This window comes from Brachypodium distachyon, chromosome 4 (assembly GCF_000005505.3).
Source record: "Brachypodium distachyon strain Bd21 chromosome 4, Brachypodium_distachyon_v3.0, whole genome shotgun sequence".
Lineage (NCBI taxonomy): Eukaryota > Viridiplantae > Streptophyta > Magnoliopsida > Poales > Poaceae > Brachypodium > Brachypodium distachyon.
Window position 1 is genome coordinate 24,971,690 of NC_016134.3, and position 21,420 is coordinate 24,993,109.

The 21,420-nt window shown below is 47.9% G+C and overlaps 1 protein-coding gene, 1 long non-coding RNA gene and 1 pseudogene across 2 annotated transcripts; 2 read left to right on the top strand and 1 right to left on the bottom strand.

Moving 5' to 3' along the window:
• The first annotated feature begins 10,792 nt into the window (after positions 1–10,792).
• Positions 10,793–11,633, top strand: LOC100835135 (dirigent protein 20). Its single transcript, XM_003576082.2, has one exon. The coding sequence runs from the start codon at positions 10,911–10,913 to the stop codon at positions 11,487–11,489; it is 579 nt and encodes a 192-aa protein (XP_003576130.1). The 5' UTR covers positions 10,793–10,910; the 3' UTR covers positions 11,490–11,633.
• A 1,451-nt stretch (positions 11,634–13,084) lies between these two features.
• Positions 13,085–14,189, top strand: LOC112272398. The gene is made up of 2 exons (XR_002966144.1): positions 13,085–13,598; positions 13,660–14,189. It is a non-coding gene; the product is annotated as an uncharacterized LOC112272398 (long non-coding RNA).
• A 1,492-nt stretch (positions 14,190–15,681) lies between these two features.
• Positions 15,682–20,741, bottom strand: LOC100835444 (annotated as a pseudogene).
• Positions 20,742–21,420: the final 679 nt, after the last annotated feature.

Below are 21,420 nucleotides of genomic sequence, written 5' to 3' on the forward strand. Positions count from 1 at the left end.
AGATAGAGCAATAGTTCATCCAGCTTTATTGTCTGTGATCCTCGAGTTATGCTAGTTGCTGTAAAAAAATGCTAGCTTCTAGGAGTTGACAAATATCCTACGGAGTACACTCTCTCCATCTATCTATCTATTTATATATATATATATATATAAAATGGATCATGCTCTCATAGTCACAACGGGCTTGCTTGTTGTTATCCGAGCCTCGAGCACACGCACGCACTACGTGAAAAACGTGATGAGGAAACAGAGTTTTTGAGCTGCTCAAACTTCCGCAGCTTTTCTTGTTTCTTTCTTCTCCTTTATTGGGTGCTTCCTCTGTTTCATAATTCTTGTCGAAATATTACATGTATCTAGATATTATTTAGAAATAGATATATTTATTTTTGGGCAAATTTGAGATAAGAATTATGAAATGGAAGGAAAGGGAGAGGACATTGCCATGATACAGGGTTCTCGTGCCATCCCATGAGGCCATGACGGATCAAATGGCGCATCTCCACGTCAGAACTTACTATGATGATAAAGCCCGAATCGGCCATAATAGAAAAGAAGACCTTTATGCAAATGCACGCAGATGTGCAGGGGCAAGCAACAACGGGAAAACTACCATGCGAAAAGAGAAAACTTGTGCAGTTTACTAAGGCCTTGTTTGGTACTCAATTTTTTGTATAAACAGTTTAGAGACGATTATCTCTGATTTTTTCTCACAAAATATTTCATTTTTATCAAATTAAAATATCACTCATACTAGTGTCTTTCTAAAAAACACCGGTGACTACACTGACACTAAACAAGGCCTAAATCGGTGATACCAAGGGCCCAAAACATCTCGTGGTGCACCGTTGATGAATGCCCCGATCTTCGTGCAAGTCATTTTACTGATTACCTAGTGTTTGCGAGAAGTTCCATCCATCAATTACAAAGTCACTGTACTCATGTGGTCATGTCAAACGAAATTGAAAAAAATAAACAAACAATGCAGAGCGCCATGTGAAATGATTAGATGAGCTGTGATGACTGGGCATACTTTCTCATTTATTTGTGAAAGTCAGCCGTTTCCTGGCAAACCTTTCGTCCAGCTGCATGTGACATCCTGAACTTGTCAGATAACTTGCGTGTCTTTATTCCTGTCTCAGAACAGAGTCCACCGTGAACTTTGAAAGGACGCAAAGCCCCGCTCCCAAGCCCTAGCACGGGAGTGGCGCCGGCGGCCACCTTCCCTGGCCCTCGCCACTCCGGCAGAGCCAGCCACCTCCCCTCATGGATGCCTCCCTTGGTTCCTCGTTCGGCTCGCCCAGCCGGGTCGCACTAAGCACTTCTACGGAGGGGGATTTCCGCTCGTACTCAGAGGTCGCCCGTGGAGTGGGGCGCTCGCCGGGCTCGGTGAGCTAGCCGGTGCTGGCGCGCCTCGCGTCATTGGTTGTTGTTCCCCCTCTCCCCCCTGCTCCCTCTGTTCCAGTCCGCACGGGTGTCGCTCTCCGTTTGGGGCCGAGGGTCGAGCCTGAGGAGGCTAACTGGCAGCCAGGCGGCCGAAAGCGCCCCCGCCGTCAACGTTCAAATCGGAGTCCTGGTCCGGTGCTCCCCTCCTTCTTCGTCCCCAAAGATATTCCAAAGTCCATGGACGGCAGATGCTTCAACTGTCTCGAGGACGACCACGTGGCGGCGCTGTGTCCGAACTCCACCCGTTGTCGTCGCTGTGGGGAGGAGGGCCATGTTGCTAGGGCTTGCCGTGTGGCGAGCCCAGTGGATTTGGCAACGGTGGTGCCTTCTCGCTCTCGCTTCCCCCCCCCCCCCCCCCTGACGGTTCGCCCCACGTTGGTTCATGCGGTGCCGCGCTGTTCCGGCTCCGTCGTCGCCCCCTCACCTTGTCGCGGCGCCCCTCCCAACCCCGGCCCCCCAAGCCCTGGATTTGGCCCGCCAGGTGGTTTTCTCGATTCGGCCTCAGGTCGAGCGTGTGATTATCCCGCATTCCCCGGCGGTCCAAGACGCGGAAGACGGCCTTCGCTGGAGCTTGGAGGTCTCCCTGTCCGGCGAGAGAAGGCGTGTCCTGACTTCGGAGGTCAGAGGAGTGATCAGTTGGCTCTGCCCGGCGGTGGTCAATCAGTTTTCCCTCTGGCCGTTTTGGCCTGCTGAGTTCCTCTGCATCCTCAACTCTTGTGGCGTAAGTGACACCCTTCTCGCCGCTGCGCCGCTGGAGGGTTGCAGGTTCGCCCTGCGGTTTCGGGTCTGGAACAGGCAGCTTCAGGCTAAGCTTCGCCGCCTCCGTTTTCGCGTGTTTTTGGAGTTGGACGGTATCCCGCCTCATGCCTGGGATCATTCAACGGCGTCCGCCATTCTTGGACCTGCCTGCTGGATTGAGCGTCTGGGCACCGAGACGGCAAGACGACCCTGGTCTGTTCGCCAAGCAGAAGGTTTTGGGCATCCCTGAGCCCCTTCCTCCGATGGACCCGGAGGTGGACCCTGCTCTCTGCCTTTCTCCCGAGGATCTCATCCCACAGGAGGTGCAGATCCTGGATTATCCGGTGTTCATTCACGTCCTCCGGGTGGAGGATCGGGATGTGTGGACCGATCGTTCTTTGGGAGGAGGGGACTCTTCCTCGGACGATAGCAATGACGTCAACATGGATCCCAGCAGTGGTCCGTCCAGACGGAAGCCGCGGAGCCGCTCGTTCGCCTGTGGTCGGGGAGTCGCGGATGGCGATTCGCTCCATGGCACCTGGCCTTCGTCTTCCCGCGGCGGTGGCCCTTAGATGCTTGGGGCGGCGTGGGTTCGTCGTCGTGCTCCGCCGTCGCCCGTCCCTCCCCACCCCCTTCCGGCCCTAGCAGGGCCCCTGCTGACGCCAAAAGCAGTGGTCTTGCTTGATCCCGAGACCAGCCTGTCGGTCAAAAGTGTCGATCCTGCGCTTTTTTGCGTTTTATCGTCGCTCGGCGAGGCGCCAGAACGGTCCGGTGATTCTGTGGACCCAATGAGGCAGGAGGCTCTGCTTTCCCTGTCGTGCCTGCCCCCCTCTCCTTTTGCTTCTCCCGCTTCTGGGCCGATCTGCGGGCCGTTGGTGGACTCTCCCGCTACTGGGCCGGTCAGTGAGTAATTGGTGGTCTACCAGCGGCGAGCGGCCCAGTCCCCCTCCATCCCAGACTTCGGGCTGGGGGATGGGTTCGGGACGCCCGCGTCCGCTTGCTCCCCCATCGTCGAGTTGCAGCCCTCTTTCTCGGGCCCAGAGATGGACATGTTCGGCGTAAGCATCTCCCCGGGTGGCAGCTCCCTCTCGGCGATGGCCGAGCCGTTCACGCCTTCCCGTCCTTCCATTCAAGCCTCCCCCACGGTGGAATCTTTTCGAGCACAACTTCGAGTGAAGACTTCCAGAATTCTTCCTCTCCCTAAAGCGGTCCGTGCTCGAAAGGGATGCGGAAGCCTAGTGCGTCGTCGCCAGCCTATCGCCCTGCGGCAAAGGCCAGGCGCCTCCATCAAGCGGCAACAGAAAATCCTCAGCTCCAAACTCTTTATTGCTCATGAAGGCAATCGTATCGGAGAAGAGGCTCTCCAGGTGTATTTGAACATCTTCAAGCAACCCCTCTCCCAAGATCACATCGCTGCTATCCTAGCGCTCTTCGGATGGGACGCTAACGTTCTTCCCCTGATGGACGATCCGCCGCCGGCGGAGGAGATCGCCTGAATACGGTCTCCTGACAGTTGTCTGGTGTTCTTGGCGATGTCGCAGAACACTAAGATCTTGGTGTGGAATGTGCGTGGACTCAATTCACCGGCCAAGCGCGTCGCGGTGCTTCAAGTGGTGTCAAGCTGTGGTCCTGCGATCGTTTGCTTCTAGGAGACCAAATTACAGAGCATTGATCACGCGATTGCTTCTCAGTGTCTGGGCAGGAACCTCTCTGATTTTGTTTACTTGCCCGCATTAGGAACCAGAGGAGGCATTCTGCTCGCCTGGGATCCTTCTCTTGTAGTCCTTTCCAACGCTCATTTTGCCGACTTCTCTCTCATGGCTCTGGTGATCGAGCCTGAAGGGCATTGGTGGCTGACCGGCGTATATGGACCTCACAAAGAAGCCGACAAGCCCCTGTTCCTTCAGGAACTTCGCGACATTCGTGATCTCCACGCTGGACCATGGGCCGTGTTGGGCGATTTTAATACCATTGCTAACTCCTCGGACAAAAGCAATGCTAGGCTTCATCGCACCACCATGTCTAGATTTAGACGGTTGCTTTCCGACATGGATTTAAAAGAGCTATATCTTTCGGGTCAAAGATACACGTGGTCTAACGAAAGAGAGGCGCCGACCTTGGAGAAGCTCGATCGTGTTTACTCCACGGTGGACTGGGAGGCTGCTCGGCCAAACACTTTCCTCTCGGCTCTCTCTACCGTTGTTTCTGATCATGCTCCATTACTCCTCGAGATCAATGCCGATTTCTGTCACGGTTGTCGTTTCCATTTTGAAGCCCATTGGCCGAAAGTAGATGGTTTCTTTTAGGTTGTCCAGGAAGCTTGGGACAACTGTCGAGGGGTGGCTAATTCCTTCAAAAACTTTGATAACAAACTGAGGGCCTGCGCCAAGGCACTCTGCAGTTGGAGCGACAAAAGAATCGGCAACATTAAACTGCAAATTCTTCTCTGCAACGAGGTCATCCATCAATTAGACGTGGCGATGGACTCCCCTTTGCTCTCCTCCGAGGAGCGTGCTCTTAGGCGCACTCTCAAGAAGAAATTCCTCGGCCTTTCTTCCCTTGAGAGAACGATTGCTCGTCAACGTTCGCGTATCCTCTAGCTCTCCGAGGGAGACGCAAACACGCGCTATTTCCATCTCGCAGCCAACCATAGAACGAGGAAAAATTTCATTGCCAAACTCAAGGAGGGGGGAGTTTACCACACTGAACACGACGACAAAGCTCGTTTGGCGGAAGCTTACTTCCAGGAGATTATCGGAACGGCCATTGACAAGGATTTTGCTCTCAACCTAGACTTCCTTGATATTGGCCCCGCGGACCTCTCTCCTCTTGATTCTCCTTTCATGGAAGAGGAGATCCTCAGCGCCATCAAATCTTCTCCTTTCGACAAAAGTCCCGAGCCCGATGGTTTCAGGTGCAATTTCTTCTTCTCTTGTTGGACAATCATCAAGGACAATCTCGTGGCATGCTTCAACCAATTCTACTTGATGCGCTTTAGTGGTTTCGAGGCGGTCAACAAAGCTTTTCTTTGCTTGCTTCCCAAGAAACCAGACGCCGAGGCCATTAGGGATTTCAGGCCCATTAGCCTGAACCACGCTGTCGGCAAATTCGTCGCCAAAGTTCTGGCTAACCGTTTGGCTTCCCGTCTGCCTTCCTTAGTGGGCAACTACCAGAGCGCATTCATCAAAGGGCGCTGTCTCCACGATAATTTTGCTCTGGTGCAAAACTCTGCCAGATTGCTCTACCGGTCTAGAATCGCCTCGGTCGTCCTCAAGCTAGATATCACTAAAGCTTTTGATTCCTTGCAGTGGGCATTCTTACTCGATGTTCTCATCTAGAGAGGCTTCGGTAGAAGGTGGATTGCTTGGATAAGTGGTTTGCTGGGTTCCGCTTCTACCAGGATTTTGATCAATGGAGTTCCCGGGTCCTCCATTCAGCATCTTCGGTGCCTTCGACAAGGAGACCCCCTCCGCCCATGCTGTTTGTCATTGCTTTGGACACATTCAATTCCTTGTTCGAGAAAGCTACTACCGTGGGTCTTCTCTCGGACTGCGGCCTTCGTCTCCGCACTTCTATCTTCGCCGACGACATTGTCACTTTCATCTCCCCTACTGCCCGCGATCTCTCAGTGCTGCTCTTCTTTCAGACTTCGGAGAAGCGTCGGGTCTGCGGGTGAACTTGGCCAAGTCATCTGCCCATGCTATTCACTGCTCTGAACAACAAATTGTTCTCCTGGAGAGTACACTCTGTAAGGACGCGGGATTCCCCTGCACTTATCTCGGGCTCCCGCTCCATCTTCGCAAACCGTCGGCCGCCCAACTTCAGGTGCCGGTGGATAAGGTGGGATCGAAGTTGCTCAGTTGGAAGGCTCCGATGCTTTCCTTAGGAGGGCGACTCACTTTGGTGAAATCCACTCTTTGTGCTATCCCGGTCTACGCCATGCTCTCCCTCAATCTGACAATCAAAACTCTGTCAAGTATCTAGAAGATTTGTAGGGGTTTCTTGTGGAAGGGGAGGAAGGATGTCCGAGGCGGACATTGCCTCGTTGCTTGGAGCGACGTTTGTTCCCCTAAGCGTTTCGGAGGGCTAGGCATTCCTAATCTTAGGATGCTCAACGTGGCCCTTCAAGCCAAATGGAAGTGGCTCCAACGTACGGACAGTACCAGACCCTGGCAGGATCTGGCGCTTCAAATTCATCCTCAAGCCACTGACATTTTTGAAGCGGCAACATCTGCTTCCGTTCTGGATGGGCGCAGCACTGCTTTCTGGACAGATCCCTGGTTCTTTTCTTCTCGCCTAAAAGACTTGGCGCCTAACATTTTCGTTGCTTCCCCCAGGAGAGATCATCTGTTGACAGTGGCGGACGCTAAACTCAATTCCAATTGGGTCAGATCCTTGAACCTCTCGGTAGTCGCTGCTCACTGGGATGAATTCCTTTGTCTATGGGAATTAGTGGCCAACACTGAGCTTCGGCCAGGAGAGGACTCCTTCACCTGGTCCTGGACTGCTTCTGGAAAATTCTCTCCTAAGACTGCTCATGAAGCGTTCTTCGGCGACCGTGAACAAATGCTCGGCCATGACTTGATCTGGAAATCTAAAGCTCCTACCAAATGCAAGATTTTCCTTTGGCTGGCCTGCAGAGACAGATGTTGGACAGCGGATAGATTAGAGAGACGGGGAATGGATCACCCGGCAGCTTGCCCCCTCTGCGATCAAATGCCAGAAACGATCAACCATCTCCTGCTCGGCTGCTCCTTCTCGAGGGCCATTTGGTTCGAGCTCTTTGCGGTCTGGGGACAAGAACATCGGGTGCCAGATGCTGATGCTAAGTTGACTACCTGGTGATCGGATTTCCGGTTCAGGGGCAAGGAGAAGAGGGATCTAGCGACCGCTATCAGCTTGGTCTGCTGGTGTCGTTGTGGAAGCACCGCAACAACATTGTGTTCGAACGCAAACGCCCAAGCTTTTCTTCTTTGATAGCAGAGACAAAGGCGGAATGGAGGAACTGGAAGGATGCGAAGCTTTTCAACGGCAACACAATCTTCTGTAATGTTCTAGGTCTAGCGGAAGGTGTAACGTGGAGAGAAACGGGATAATCTTGTAAATCGCACTCTTTCTGCCCTTAGGCAGATCCTCTTCTATCTATAAACAAAGATACGTCGTTCTCGACGTATTCCAGAAAAAAAAAATTGACCAAAACTTGACAACCTGTCAATGCCTAAAAGAAGATTATACCCAAGTCAATTGTATAGTTGTTAATCAATTAATGCTATAATTCAAGAATCAAGTTGGTAGCATCGTGCCACAAGTGTGGATCAAGTTGTGGAGAGCATGTTAGAGAGTGTCCTGACTATAACGTCGCTCTGTCCAATGTCAAACCTGGTTCTTATTCTTACTGCATGCGCAGCGAGTTCTAATTAATGTCTCGACTAACTTGAAAGAGGATGCGCTCTGTCTCTCTCACAGTTTTTTTAAACTAGACTAGATAATACTGTCTTCGTCCGGGTTTATAAGGCCCCTATTGAAATCCGTGTCAAACTTTGACTAACAATTATACAAATAATATTTAACAAATATATACTAAATTTATATCATTAGAAAGAATTTTCAATACGAAACCAACAATATCTCTTTTGTGCCACAATAATATCGTATTACCATCGTAATTTTTCAGTCAGCCATAAAATTCCGCGTAGGCCTTATAAACCCGGACGGAGGTAGTACAAGTTAACGTCTAACTCACCTACTACTAGCTATTCTGGTTCCCCGAGTGACGACGGATCTTGCTTAGAAAATCCTGATAAGAAATGGTCGCTTTAAGGCCCAAAGCCACAAGAAGTTTTTTTTTCGAAAAGGGGAAACTCCCCGGCCTCTGCATCAAGTGATGCACCTAGCCATTTTTATTGCAAAGTTGTAGCAAGTCATACAATTCAGCGATCGGAGATTGTCGATACAAAGATAATCCAACGAAAAAACCAAACATAGCAAATCTATGCATTAAGTCGTCTAGTAGACCACCAGCCAGCCCGGTTGAAGATATCCCGTGAGACCATTTCCGGACGGGTGCATCTAATAGCCAAAGGTTCCCGCTGCTGCGATGGGAGAGCAGAAAAGCCCATCGCCTAATCCAGTGCGTGGCTTTGTAGATAACCTGCAAAAAATGTGGAGCTCCTGATCAATAAAAAACAACATAATTTCTGCAGTTCTAAATAGCCACAAGAAGTACCTAACGGCTTGGTTATCTTCGGTCTTGCAGATATGCATGTAGAAGTCTGCCTAGTTGGAGTGAAAAAAAAAGAGTTGATCTCCCTCAGCCCAGCATAAAGTAGTGTCTAGTTTGGGCTTATGAATCTGCATCATATACCCAACTAGACACTGCATGGCGCTCATATAAAACATGATTAATTATTGTTCTTTCTTCAACTGCGGAGGCATGTTGGGCAGTAAATTAAGAAAGAAGAAAGAAAAATAATTAATCATGTTTTATATGAGCGCCTGATCCTCGAGTTATGCTGAGCTAGCTTCCAGTGGTTGCTAAAAAAAGGCTAGCTTCCAGTACTTGACCAATGACCAATGGTTTTCATATCCTACAATTGGAGGTGCTGAAAGGTGACCTGAGTGTACACTGCAACCCTCTATAATTAAAATAAACGAACCAGTTATTCAAAAAATTATGTAATTTTAAAATTTCAGTCGTGCAAAAAGGTTACCCTGGGACGATATCCTGCAACTCTCTTGAATTCAGACAAACGAACTATTTTTTTTCAAAAATGATGTGATTTTCAATTTTTAGTTCATTTAGTTGAAATAAGCAGGGCCAAAGGGTATACCCTCAGGGTACACATTTGCACCTCTACCTACATTGTGGCAATCTAAATGGGTAACGCTCTCCATCATCAATATATAACTCAAAGGTCGAAAAATATTTTCCAGACTTGGCCCTATGTCTGTTCTGTCATGACCTCATTGCACTTACCAAAGGGGGCTTGATGCTGGTTCTTCTTACAAAGTGGCACGTCAGAAGTGAGTATGCATCAATATAATGATCTACCCGGAGCTTGCACATACCAAGTTCATGCAAGGACACATCAGAAATGACTTATCTACTCGGCCTCCTACACGCTAGCTGTGACAACCCCGACATAAGGAGCGTCAACAATGACAATCAGGTGTGACATTTTTCGTGGTGCATCACTGGTGAACTTGCAGGAGCGTCAAGTTTTGTAGTAGAGAATAAGGATAATACTTTGCAACAGTTCGTCATAAACTCTGACAAGGGAAGAGTTTCTCCCATGGTCGGAGACGGTTCACGAGTCCTACTTGGAAAAGATTCCCGGGTGCAAGGTGTGGAGGGATGAAACTCTACCACCTCCATATGGTACTTCTAGAGTACTTTATTTGTTTGTATGTGGAACAGATCTCAAATTGTATCAAACAGATGAACAACGAGATTTACCCAGGTTTGAGCCCTCCTTGGGGTAACATGCCTACTCCTCGACAGGAGCCCTTAAATGGAGCTCAGGGGACCTATATATAGGGAAAAAACAATTCAGGTCTCATCGACATGAGCTCAAGAAAGATCGCTAATTTTGTCGATTTAGGATAGTTTAGCTACTCTTTGGTTGTTTCTCTTGAGTTAATAAAGACTAATCTAAGACGTAGGGCTATTACTCTTCTGAGGGAGCCTCAACCTGGGTAACTTGTTGTCTGGCATGTCATCAAAGTTATACACGGAACCCTACCGTCGCCCCTCAATCCCAATTTTCTCTGCCTAAAGTCCGGTTCACAGGATTATTGTACAACCTACCCACTAGATGGATCGTCAACAAATAAAACTCTATGCATTGATATATCATTGCTAAGAAAAATGGGCTACACGTGACCCCAAATTTAACGTTTTCGAACATCTAATAATATATTCCTTCCGTTCCATAATTCTTGTCGAAATATTACATGTATCTAGACGCTTTTTAGGAATAGATACATCCCTTTTTGGGCAAATTTGGGACAAGAATTATGAAATGGAGGGAGTATTAATTATCTTCAGGGAATGTCTCTCACTTACTTTGGCAAGACGAAACTTGGTGTGCTATGTGTTATCTTTCTTGGGGAATAGTTCCCGTGTGGTTTTTGTGGGTTCATGGCCGGGCGTGTTCCCTTGAAAGGTATCCAGCTAAGCTTGCATTTACATCTCGTGAGGATACATGAGTATTATAGAGGAACAAGAATGTATGAGCCAAGACAAGATAGATCCATATATCCAAATCCATATGCTCTCAACCATTTCCCTTTACTCTCCCACAAAAATAATAATTAGACTTGATCTCCCTCGGCCAACCATAAAGTAGTGGCCAGTTGGATATATTCTTCATATCAATGTATAAATCTGTTCTTAATTAATTTACGGCCCAAGATGCTGGAGCCTTCACGGTTGAAGATAGAAAAATAGTTAATCCAGATTTATTATATTTGCGTGTGATCCTCGAGTTATGCTAGGAAGCCTTGTAGTTGCTGTAAAAAAAAGGGGCTAACTTCCAGTAGTTGACAAATATCCTACCATATATGGCAATCAGAATGGATCATGCATGCTCGCATGGGCACAACGCTTGCTTGTAGTGTATAAGTCAGTGAAGCCTATAAATAGTAGCACGAAGCTAGAGCAAGTTCCATCCATCAGCTGCCTAGCTAGTAGCATTGCACAGTGCATCTTCTTCTCTTCCACGATCGCCATGACTTCCTCCTCGCCGCTGCTGTTGCTCGTCCTCATTCTGGCTTTGTCATCATCATCGCCGGTTCTTTTTGTCGCGGCGAGAGCCGGTGCAGGCAACTACTACCATGTGGCAGGCTCACGGCTCACGCACATCCGCATGTACATGCACGAGACCTTCGCCGGCCCGAATGCCACGCTGATCATGTCCGTGCCATCCCCGTTGGGCGGCAACGCGACATTTGGGTCGGTGGGCGTGCTAGACAACGAGCTGCGCAACGGGCGGGACCGCCAGCGCTCGGCCCTCCTGGGACGGTTCCAGGGCGTCTTCGCCGGGGCTGGGCAGGTGAACCCGCCGGGGCTGGTGTCGGCAATCAACCTGGTGTTCACAGCGGGCGAGTACCGTGGTAGCACGCTGGCCATGCTAGGCCCCGTGTTGGCCTTTGGGGTCCCGATCGAGCGCGCTCTCGTGGGCGGCACCGGGAAATTCAGGATGGCGCGTGGCTACTGCGTCATGACGTTCCTTGAGACCACCTCGCCGGTGTCCCTCGTCAACCAGCTCGACCTGTTCGTTGAGATGCATCCTGCTGCGGCTTATTGATCCTTTTTTCCTCTGTTATATCGTGTATTCGTGTACCGCGTATCATTATTAATTGGTTTATCGTGTGTGGCATGTGTCGTGCGTGCGTGTTGTGTGAAGTGTTCCAATGTTCTTGAAGAGACAATAAAATGTGCTTGATTTTTATATTTGTTGTAAACCGGTTGTCATCTATCTCTGTTTCAAACAAACTCGATTCTCGTAGAGCATATTGGTGAATAGCGAGACAGAGCCACTTGTGAATAGGAAGCGGCGTTGCCAACAAAGACGGTTGGGCTGTGATTTTTTTTTGTGGGCAAGGGTTGTGGAATGTGGATGGTTAGGGTGGGATTCGAGAGCATTTTCACATTAGAGCTCAAGCTCGAGAAGCTTCTATTTTCAGGCTTCTAGCTTCAACCTTTACGTGGCTCGGGTAAATTTCACTAACCGGGGTTATAAAATAATACTCTCTCCGATCCTAAATTGTTGTCGAAATATTACATGTATCTAGACGCTTTTTAAGAATAGATACATCCATATTTGAGCAAATTTGAGTCAAGAATTTAGGATCAGAGGGAGTATGTTTTAACGATTATTAGAATGTCCATAAAATATAGAGTGAATTTTATTTTTTGTGAAAAAATTTATCTCATTTAACAGAATTCTGCAAGCTTACTTTATTTAAGAAAACTTGTGACAAAAATTATCCCATTTAGTGTTTTCTTTTTTTTTCTCCGAAATTACAAGTGGTCAGACCTAATCCCTCCATTCCATAATATAACGCACGCACACATGTTGAAATTTTGCTTTGACCATCATTAGATCAACAAAAGGTGAATTATGTATTATAAAAGTTATACCATTGAAAGTTCCTTCAAATACAGATCTAGTGGTATAAGTTTTATAACTTATAATTCACGTTTTGTTGGTCTAATTAATGGTCAAAGTTCGACCTTAAAATGTGTGGGCACGTTGTGCCGTCTTACATGGCGGCGGTTGTTGAGCAACAGTCACGGCCTGCGCGTGCATCGCAATGGTGTTGTAATCGCTGGCTACTTAGTATTAGCTTGTTCATGTGGTGCGTATGCAATTACATGTATCTTTGATGCATGCACGACGATCGAGCTCTCCAGTCCCCTGGACTCACATCTCTATGATACGAGTCTTTCCACTACCTCACTATTACAAAACACAACATAAGTGACGGGCCATCAGTGACGGGCCTTCTCCGACCGCAACTGATGAACCTCATCAGTAACGGGTCTTTCCCACCCGCCACTGAAGACCCATCATCAATGACGGGCGCACAAAACCCGTCACTGATGACCCCTCATCAGTGGCGGTCGCGGTACGCCCATCACTGATGACCCCTCATCAGTGACGAGCAGGAAAGACTCATCAGTGACGGGCGCAGGACACCCGTTACTAATGGTCCAATGCAAAAACCTGGAAAAATCACCAAAACACACATCACTGGGGGGCCTTATGTCTGTGCCCGCCACTGATGTCCCCAGTAATGCTGGGCCGAAAAGCCAATTTAAGGCCCAGTCCAGTTCCAGTCCTAGGGTTTTGAGGGAGGGTATAAAAATCCTACAGCAGGGAACTCCCTTCCCAGCCGCCGCACATCTCTCCCTCATCCCTGCTCCCCCCGATTCTCTTCCCCTCCCCGGCCGCACGCATATCTCTCCCTCCTCTTTCCTTCCTCCCGATCCCCTCCACACCAGCCCCTGCCTCTGCCTTCCTCCACACCAGCCGCCGCCCCTCTCCTTTCCTCCATACCAGCCGCCGCCCCTCCACACCAGCCCCAGACCACACCGGCCGCCGCCCCTCTCCTCTCCGTCTCGCATGGCGTCCAGAGAAGCAACAGTGGCCCGTGGCACCCAGATCTCTCGGCCCTCTCACTCGCTGAGTCTCTTCCTGCAGCCGTGGAGAGGAGCCGCCGCCCTCAAGTCCTCCTGCCGCCGGATCCGCCCGTGGTGCCCGGATCTCTCGGTGAGTCTCTCTCTCTCTGATTTCTCTCTCCGTCTCACTCGCTGAGTCACTTTCTGTAGCCATGGAGCGCCGCCGTGGAGAGGAGCCGCCGCCCCCAAGCCCTCCTTTCGCCGGATCCGACCGTGGCGCCCAGATCTCTCGGTGAGTCTCTCTCTCTCTCTGATTTCTCTCTCCCTCTCACGCGCTGAGTCTCTTTCTGCAGCCATGGAGCGCCGCAGTGGAGAGGAGCCGCCACCCCCAAGCCCTCCTGCCGCCGGATCCGCCTCCGTCGATCGGCGCTCGAGTTTGGAAGCAAGTTGATTTTGCGAGCAGATTTGGTGTTTGGTTTTGATTTGGTGTTTGCGAGTGGATAACACCGGTGCGGTGAGGTCGACGGGCTGCTATGTGGATTTGGGGCTGGCTGGGGGCCGGCCACTTTTTTTTATTTTCTTCAAATTCACATCACTGTCGGGCGTTATGGTGTGACCGTTAGTAAGGGGCGGCCTGCCCGCCACTGATGTTGTTTTTGGCCCGTTACTAATGAAGATAGTGCCCGCATATATGGATGGCGTATCGGTGATACAGATACACCTCACAGTGGAAATTAAGAAGCAGAGGAGGAAGAGGGGCTGCAGCCTGCAGGCGACACCTGCACCTCCATCTCGATGCCTACATTTCTGACCTTTTCTTTTTCAGCAAATGTGAAATGTGGGTTCACATTCCTGACCTTCATGAGAAGGTTTTCTAAAAAAATTAGTGTGGTAGCTGAGCATAACACTTAACGGGCTTTTTCCAAAAAAAAACACTTAACGGGCTTGGCACGGTTCCTGCTTCGGCGAATCCAAGGCCCAGTAGCCAGGCCTTTTAGCCTACGGCTCACCAATTATTAACAAAGGAAACATGTAAAGAAAAAAAGAAAAGAAAAATTCTAAACGGTCCAGGGTCAGGACGAGACACAGTCCAAGGTGGGGTCGTGGGCCGGCACAACGCACGACCATTTTAGAGTCGTGCCGAGCCAAGTGGACAAGGCTTGTATGTTGGGCTTGCGGACTTTATAAAACAGTCTGTCCGTTGGCCAGCTATAATTCAAGATGGCAGTGGGTATCCATTATCCGTTTACCCGGCGGGTATAAACCCATTAGGTATGGGTATGGGCCAAAATTTTACCCATGTGTATGTAAATGGGGAAAATGTTGTATCCAGCGGGTATGACGGGTACGGGTATGGGGAGGTGATACCCATACCTTTGTATCCATGTACCGGTGCTGACAAGTGAGTCCTCTGGAGTCTCTGAACATTGCCGATGCTTGTTTTTTTCTAGAGAATTGATGGTGATGGTAACTGGGCCTCGTTGGACGCAATATTTGATGGGTCGTCTCAGCCTGTTGGCCCAATCACGAACCCTAACCTACTCTTCTAGCCTTCTCTCGATCTCTCCTTTCAGTCTTGACTCTCCCCATTCCCGTTCTCGGAGGCCACACCCAGGCGGCGGCGGATCAAGTGGCGTTGTTTTTAGCATATATGTTGTTGTTTATGTTGCTGTTTTTAGCAAATATGATATTGTTTATGTCAAATATAATGTTTTTCATAGCTATATGATCAAAAAATTATACGGGTACTTTTATCCGCGGTACCCGTCTATCCTGACGGGTCACGGGTATGGGCAAAAGTTGTACTCGGTCACGGGTATGGATACAGATAACGGGTCAGCTCATAGACGACGGGTACGAGTATGGGGAGCCAATACCCGTGCCCATACCCTGCGGGTGGCATCTAGAGCTATAATCACACGGTTGGTTTATGGCCAGAGACGAAAAATAATGAGACAGTGGCACGCTCGCTCTCTGTCCAATGTGACAGCGGCGGATGCAGTTCGAAATTAATATGTGCTTGTTCAGGATACTGGTCTTCTTCAAAGGGGCCTTCTAAAAGTCTTAGCTCGCCCAGGTCGTCCGCCTATATTCTGCTGCTACGCCTGAAGCTTCGCCGACCGAGTATTCTGAAATGAACGTTTGCTGTATGTGGCCTGTAACTCCTGATATGTTTCAGGTAGCCTACGTTTGTGTTTTACTTTTCCTTGTTCCGGTTTCTTGGGGGCCATTGTAGCCCCCTGCCAATCTCTACAAAAGAGACAAAGTGCATCATGAGATACTGCGGACAAAATACGTATACTCAGAACTGAACTATTTTGCGGGTTTTCCGGGACTGCCATTTAAACTATTTTGCGGGTTTTCTGGGACTGCCATTTAAAACCTTAGGCAAAGGCCGTGCAAACCTCTGTTTCAGTATAAACACTAAATCATTAGCCACATCTGAACACCGGCAATCAAAACATCAGAATTCACATCAGGAAAAAAGAACAAACATCAGACTTCACATCCTCACACCATATATGTTTTGTCCAACAACACGTGTGTGGTAGACATATTAGTCAGAGTGGCTCACCCGAAATCCAACGCCTGAACATAGCAAAGCATCTTTCTGGTTGATACTAAGGAGCAGTGTGCCCACCACCCTGCAGTTGGATGAAGCAATTTATCTCAAGACTACAACACCGTTAATTTATAATGCATTACATATAATTTGAATTGTGGAATGAAAAGTGTCCAACTAAACAGTCCCATGACAATCCTGGATCGTATCCAGGCACAGGTTTGCGTGTTTCAACTTTCCACGGCCTCAGAACTGAAGGCAGAGATAGACATATCGTTACCTTCACGGTGGCGAACGTCATGTTATTTGTATATGTTATGGTGAACCTGCACATTGATGCATCAGATCATACTTCAAAAATTAGTTGAATTTTCCATACCAGTTTATATACTCGAATAGTACATAAACCGACGGGATGGAAGTACTTAACGAGTAGTATAGACAAATCCTCACCCTGCAGACTGTCCATCGAGATGCCAAGCCCTCCATTCATCCACAATGGGGAAGTCGAGTGACCTCACCCAAGACTGTGTGCCCAGAAATGGTATAACAGAATCGTGATCTCCACTGTGTAGAAGGAAGAGATTTCAGAGGTGGGGAAAACTAAAACATTCCCATCTATGCATATAGTTGGAGATGAATGCGATAACATCACAAATTTTATTGCAATATGTTCTAGTATAATTCTGCAAAAAATGTCAGTTGTACAAGTAATATCACCCATTTTGAAATATAAAATAAATACGTAAATGCATTTACCTATATACCAAGGCACGGTAACCTTTTGTCGTAATATTACGATGGTGCTCTATGCTGCTTTTTATGTCATCTGAATAAGGTAGATCTCCATTGTGGCACCTCACCCACTCGTCTATGCTCCCCTAAGTTATGGCATATAGAGATGTATAATAGAAGGGTTAAACATTGCATAGAACAATAAATATTTCTTCTTGAAGAGAATAGTGATTTACCTTTTTGATCCCAAGGGTTTCCCATGTGAAATTGTTGTTAGCCCAGAAATATGACAGGTAGTAAGCGTAAGACTGCAGATGGAAAATTTGTACCAGATTCAGAAATAACTTTTGATGATTTAGGAACATCTTGACAAGCAGCATTATTTGTATGTATGCTATGTTTTCAATATCTATCAACTACTCCCTCCGTTCCTAAATGTAAGAAGTCCTACCTTTGTCCTAAGTCAAATTTCATAAACTTTTACCAAGTTTATAGAGAAATCTAACAACATTTGAGACTCTAAATTAGTTTTATTAAATCTATCATGGTATATATTTTCATAGTATACTTATTTAATATTCTAGACGTTGGTATATTTTTCTATAAACTTGATCAAACTTTAAGAAGTTTCACTTAGGACAAAGTTAGAACTTCTTACATTTAGGAACCGAGAGAGTATATAGTAAATAATACATGACTGTCAACCAGGTAAAAAGAGTTATGCAAGAATAAAATGGTCATTCATTACGTGGACCCAACTATTTAAGCAAGTCATAACGGCTTAGATTTGTTAACTGAATATGAGAAATTGGCCAAATCATGTTCTTTATTGGAAGGGGAATATCGTAGGATTACATGGGCTTCATATACTATGGGCCTAAAGCTGCATGTACATGATATACACAAGAGTAATAGCAATACTCCAGTTTGATGCTAAGTGAAGAAATCTGAAACATTGAGTTTGAGAATATGAAAACAATGTTGTCCTCTAGTTTAAAGAAATCTAACACTTGAAGCTCGGAAGGAACATATGGAAGGTGAATGGTGGACTGTTGGCAGTGCGAGCGCATAAATGATGCATCCACAACAATATGCCTCGTAAGTGTACTCATACATGAGTATATCAGAGCCCAAAATATCATACCCGATATGTGTTGATAATTTTACCTAAATAAATAGCCCATTAATTAAGTTATTTTAACTACACCTACGTCTGACTATTGATCTGGTGGACCTATCATTGATGGACAGCCATCAATCAATGTTCATGGTTGTACCTAAACATTATGTGCCCAATTAAGTTATTCAAAATTTTACACGTCACACAATAGCTACTAGATCTTCAAGTCTACTTACGGAATCTAATATCAATGACCACCGATCTGAAACCTGAACTACACGTGTGGATATAATATGACATATATACAACTAGACGTTTAACGTACTTATCAAGGATCAGCTCGGTTGTCTGAACTTTGATGATGCTTATTGATTAGATATAACAGTTACAGACGAACCATTTACCATCTTAAAATCCGCACTTCAGTTTCCTGCACTGATCTGATGTCACACACAACAAAACTGCTGACTAGGTACAATACAAATGACCGACTGTCCTGCTCGACATACCGCCAAATTTCTAGGCACGAACGACCAACCAGCTGACTGTCTGAACTTTAATCCACTTATTCATATCTTGTACAAAACGCCAACTGCGTATGGAGTTAATTAAGATGGACTTACATGGCAATCCATTTCAGGACGAGGTGGTAGATGTTTCAGTACTCTAGTCTCCTCCATCAAGACTTTCCTTTCTGTAGTATCAACGTTTGGTCTCGAAGACACATAAATGCACCTTTTATACAAAATGTGTGCCTCGGCATTTTCTTCACGCAGCTGCAGGTAAACATCAATTTGTTGCTTCCATAGCAATATACTCCCTCCGTTTTATAATTCTTGAACACTTAAGGAATGAACACTTATCATATATTAAGCTAGTTATATGACAGAAACATCAGATAATGGCCTGCTTGGTACAGGTATTTCGTGTTGAATATATTAATTCCTTCATATTTTCACTCAATTCATACACAAAATTTAGAGGGCGACGGCAATGTTGTATCCTTACTCTGTTGAACCTGTCCATAAGTTGTGCGCAAAGCACATTCTTGGGGTTCATATGATCTTCCCCTCGGCAGTGGTCCATTATCATCTTGAGATCGATCAAAATCATATTGGGGCATTTTAGTACTTAGCTGCAGGTGAACAGTTAGTTGAGAAAGAGTTGTAGGTGTGCCTAATTAATCACCTCGTACAGTTGATCTGAAATGATCCCCATTCCATGAAGAAATGGCACTCTCGACCCAAAATCAATACCTTCACCTGTACGCGGGTTACCTACCAAATAGCCCTGACCATTTTTTTTTCAATCACAAAACAATGTGGTTATATATAGATTTTGGCAGTGAAGTTGTCTGTATCATCAATACCTATATATAACAGGATTTACATTGTGTGAATGTTAGCTAGCGTACCTTGAGATTAATTGTTGGCCTCCGTCCAGCTTCAATATCTGAAAACAGCATAACGTGTTGAAGTAGGAGAATTGCCTATCAACCTTTCAAACGCACCTATATAATTAAGTACCTTCTGATATCTTCAGCGCGAGGAATGGGACGATCCTTGCAGCAATGGAGTCTCCGCCGACGTAGAAAGGATTTGCGAGGTAATCTTGATGCTCAGTGAACCACTGATCCAACAGATGAACATAAAAGTGGTAAATGACAGATCAACCACAATCGCAGGCATATGTTAGGCGAAATGCACAGTAACCCCTCCGAATAAAAACGAAGTATTATCTTAGGTTATATTTTAGTCAATTCACCTATTAATTAGTTTTTAGTTTCTCTCAATCCAACTGTATGATGTGAATACAACTACCAGTATACTCAATACTATAAATTTGTTAAAATATCTCTGTGTAAGCTTATGAGAACTTCTACAATACCGCAGAATGAATATAAGCCGCAGGAGTTCTCTGTAAGGCTGATATCCCTACAAAAATAGCAACAGGAGTAGTACCTTGTGAGAAACTTTCTGAGCTGCAGAGAAGCAGACACATCTCCAACATCATAGCCTTTGGTGTTCCCGGAGAAGGAGAACCCGGCACCGACCGGCGAATGACGAACAGGATGCTCGCAAACTTTGCCCAGGAGTAGGGGTGGTACCGCAGCCGTGGTATGCTTCCCTCATTGTAGGGCTCGACGACGAATTTCAGCGGGCCTGCGAGTAAGAAATGAACCGCAAGACAGTGGGAGACCAGAGAGAACAGAGAAGCAGGGCCGGCGCCGGAGGCCGAATCTTACTGACCTATCTCGAAGAATAGCCCGCTGAGCACGGAGCAGCGGTCGCCGCCGGTGAGCCAGAGCAGGACCGGGTCGCGCCGCGGGTCGCCCTCTGACTCGATGAAGTAGTAGAACAGTTCCGCGCCGTTCTCCTCCTCCACGCTGACGTACCTGCCATGGATCAGTTAAAAAGGAGCAGATGAATAAGCAAATGGATGCCATCTATGGCCATGCCTACCCTGTCTCGAGGTGGAATGGAGGTCGCCGTCGAAGCCTGGGAGGCGGGACACCGGCGTCGGAGCCGAATCGGCGGAGGAGACGAAGCGGTAGCAGAGTGAAGAGAAGCAGAGGAGCAAGACGAACCGCAACAGGCGCTGGGGCAGAGACGCCTGTACCTCCATCTCCATGCCTAGCTTGTTTCAGAACTTCACACTCAGATTAGCTTGCCCACATTTCTCACCTTCATCCGTTCCTCGCCTAGATGATTCTAAATTAGTGCTGTCGCTGAGCACGGCTGCACATCAATCTTAGTCTTTTTCTTGTTTTGAGGTCACATCAATCTTAGTCTCGTGATGCACGCGGTGCGGAGAGCCTGTTGAATGGAGTAAAAAATTGTTGGAGATTGTCAATGTTTTTGCAGCCCCATGTTGATCAATCCAAGGTCTCTTGTTTTAGGCAGACTTACCTGCTCCCAAACAGCAACGAGGGAGGGAACACCGCAGTCAGATTTTGAGAATGGAGGGAGAACTGGAAAGATTTTCCCCGCGAACGTTGAGGACACTGGTCTCCCTCAGAGGGACATGCTTATAGGTCCACCGGGCCGGGCTTTTTTGAAAAAGAGTAAATTTCATAAAACCACACTTACTAAGTCAGTTTTTCACGCAGGCATCACTTTTGCTAATTTGCCCGAAAAACCACACATTTTCAGTCACAATGTAACAACAAGTCCGTAATGACGTGATTAAGCGAGTTGATAGTTTTCCTTACAGGTCGGGCCCACATGTCAGATGACACGTCGGACGAACCCGACCCGTTAGCCTGGTAACCACACATTTGGAAGATGCTGTCTCCAATGGCTCCGGGAGCTCGTGGGCAGGCGGCGGCAGGGGCGCGCGGGCTAGCGGCAGCTGGGGCGCGTGTGCTCGCGGTAGCTCTTGGGCAGGCGGGCCTGCAGAGCGGTGGCAGCGGCTCGCGGTAGCTCTGGGGCAGGCGGGCCTGCAGAGCGGGGGCAGGCGCCCGCGGCGCGTGTGCAGGCCAGCGGCGGCGCGCGCGCAGGCGGGGCGCGGGGTCGCGCGTGTAGGCAGGCGGTCGCGCGCGTGCAGGCTCCTCCGCTCCCTCAGACTCCGTCTGCGCGAGGACCAGAACCGGCGCCATCCTCATTCTGGAGGCGCTAGAGGCGCGTCCCATGTCCTGGGGCCTCTCCCCGTGTCCCAGGAGGTGCAGGCATACGCGTCCATGATGCAGGGCCACGT

Coding starts and splice junctions, on each gene's coding strand:
- LOC100835135 (XM_003576082.2), top strand. CDS start 10,911: ATGACTTCCTCCTCGCCGCTGCTGTTGCTCGTCCTCATTCTGGCTTTG.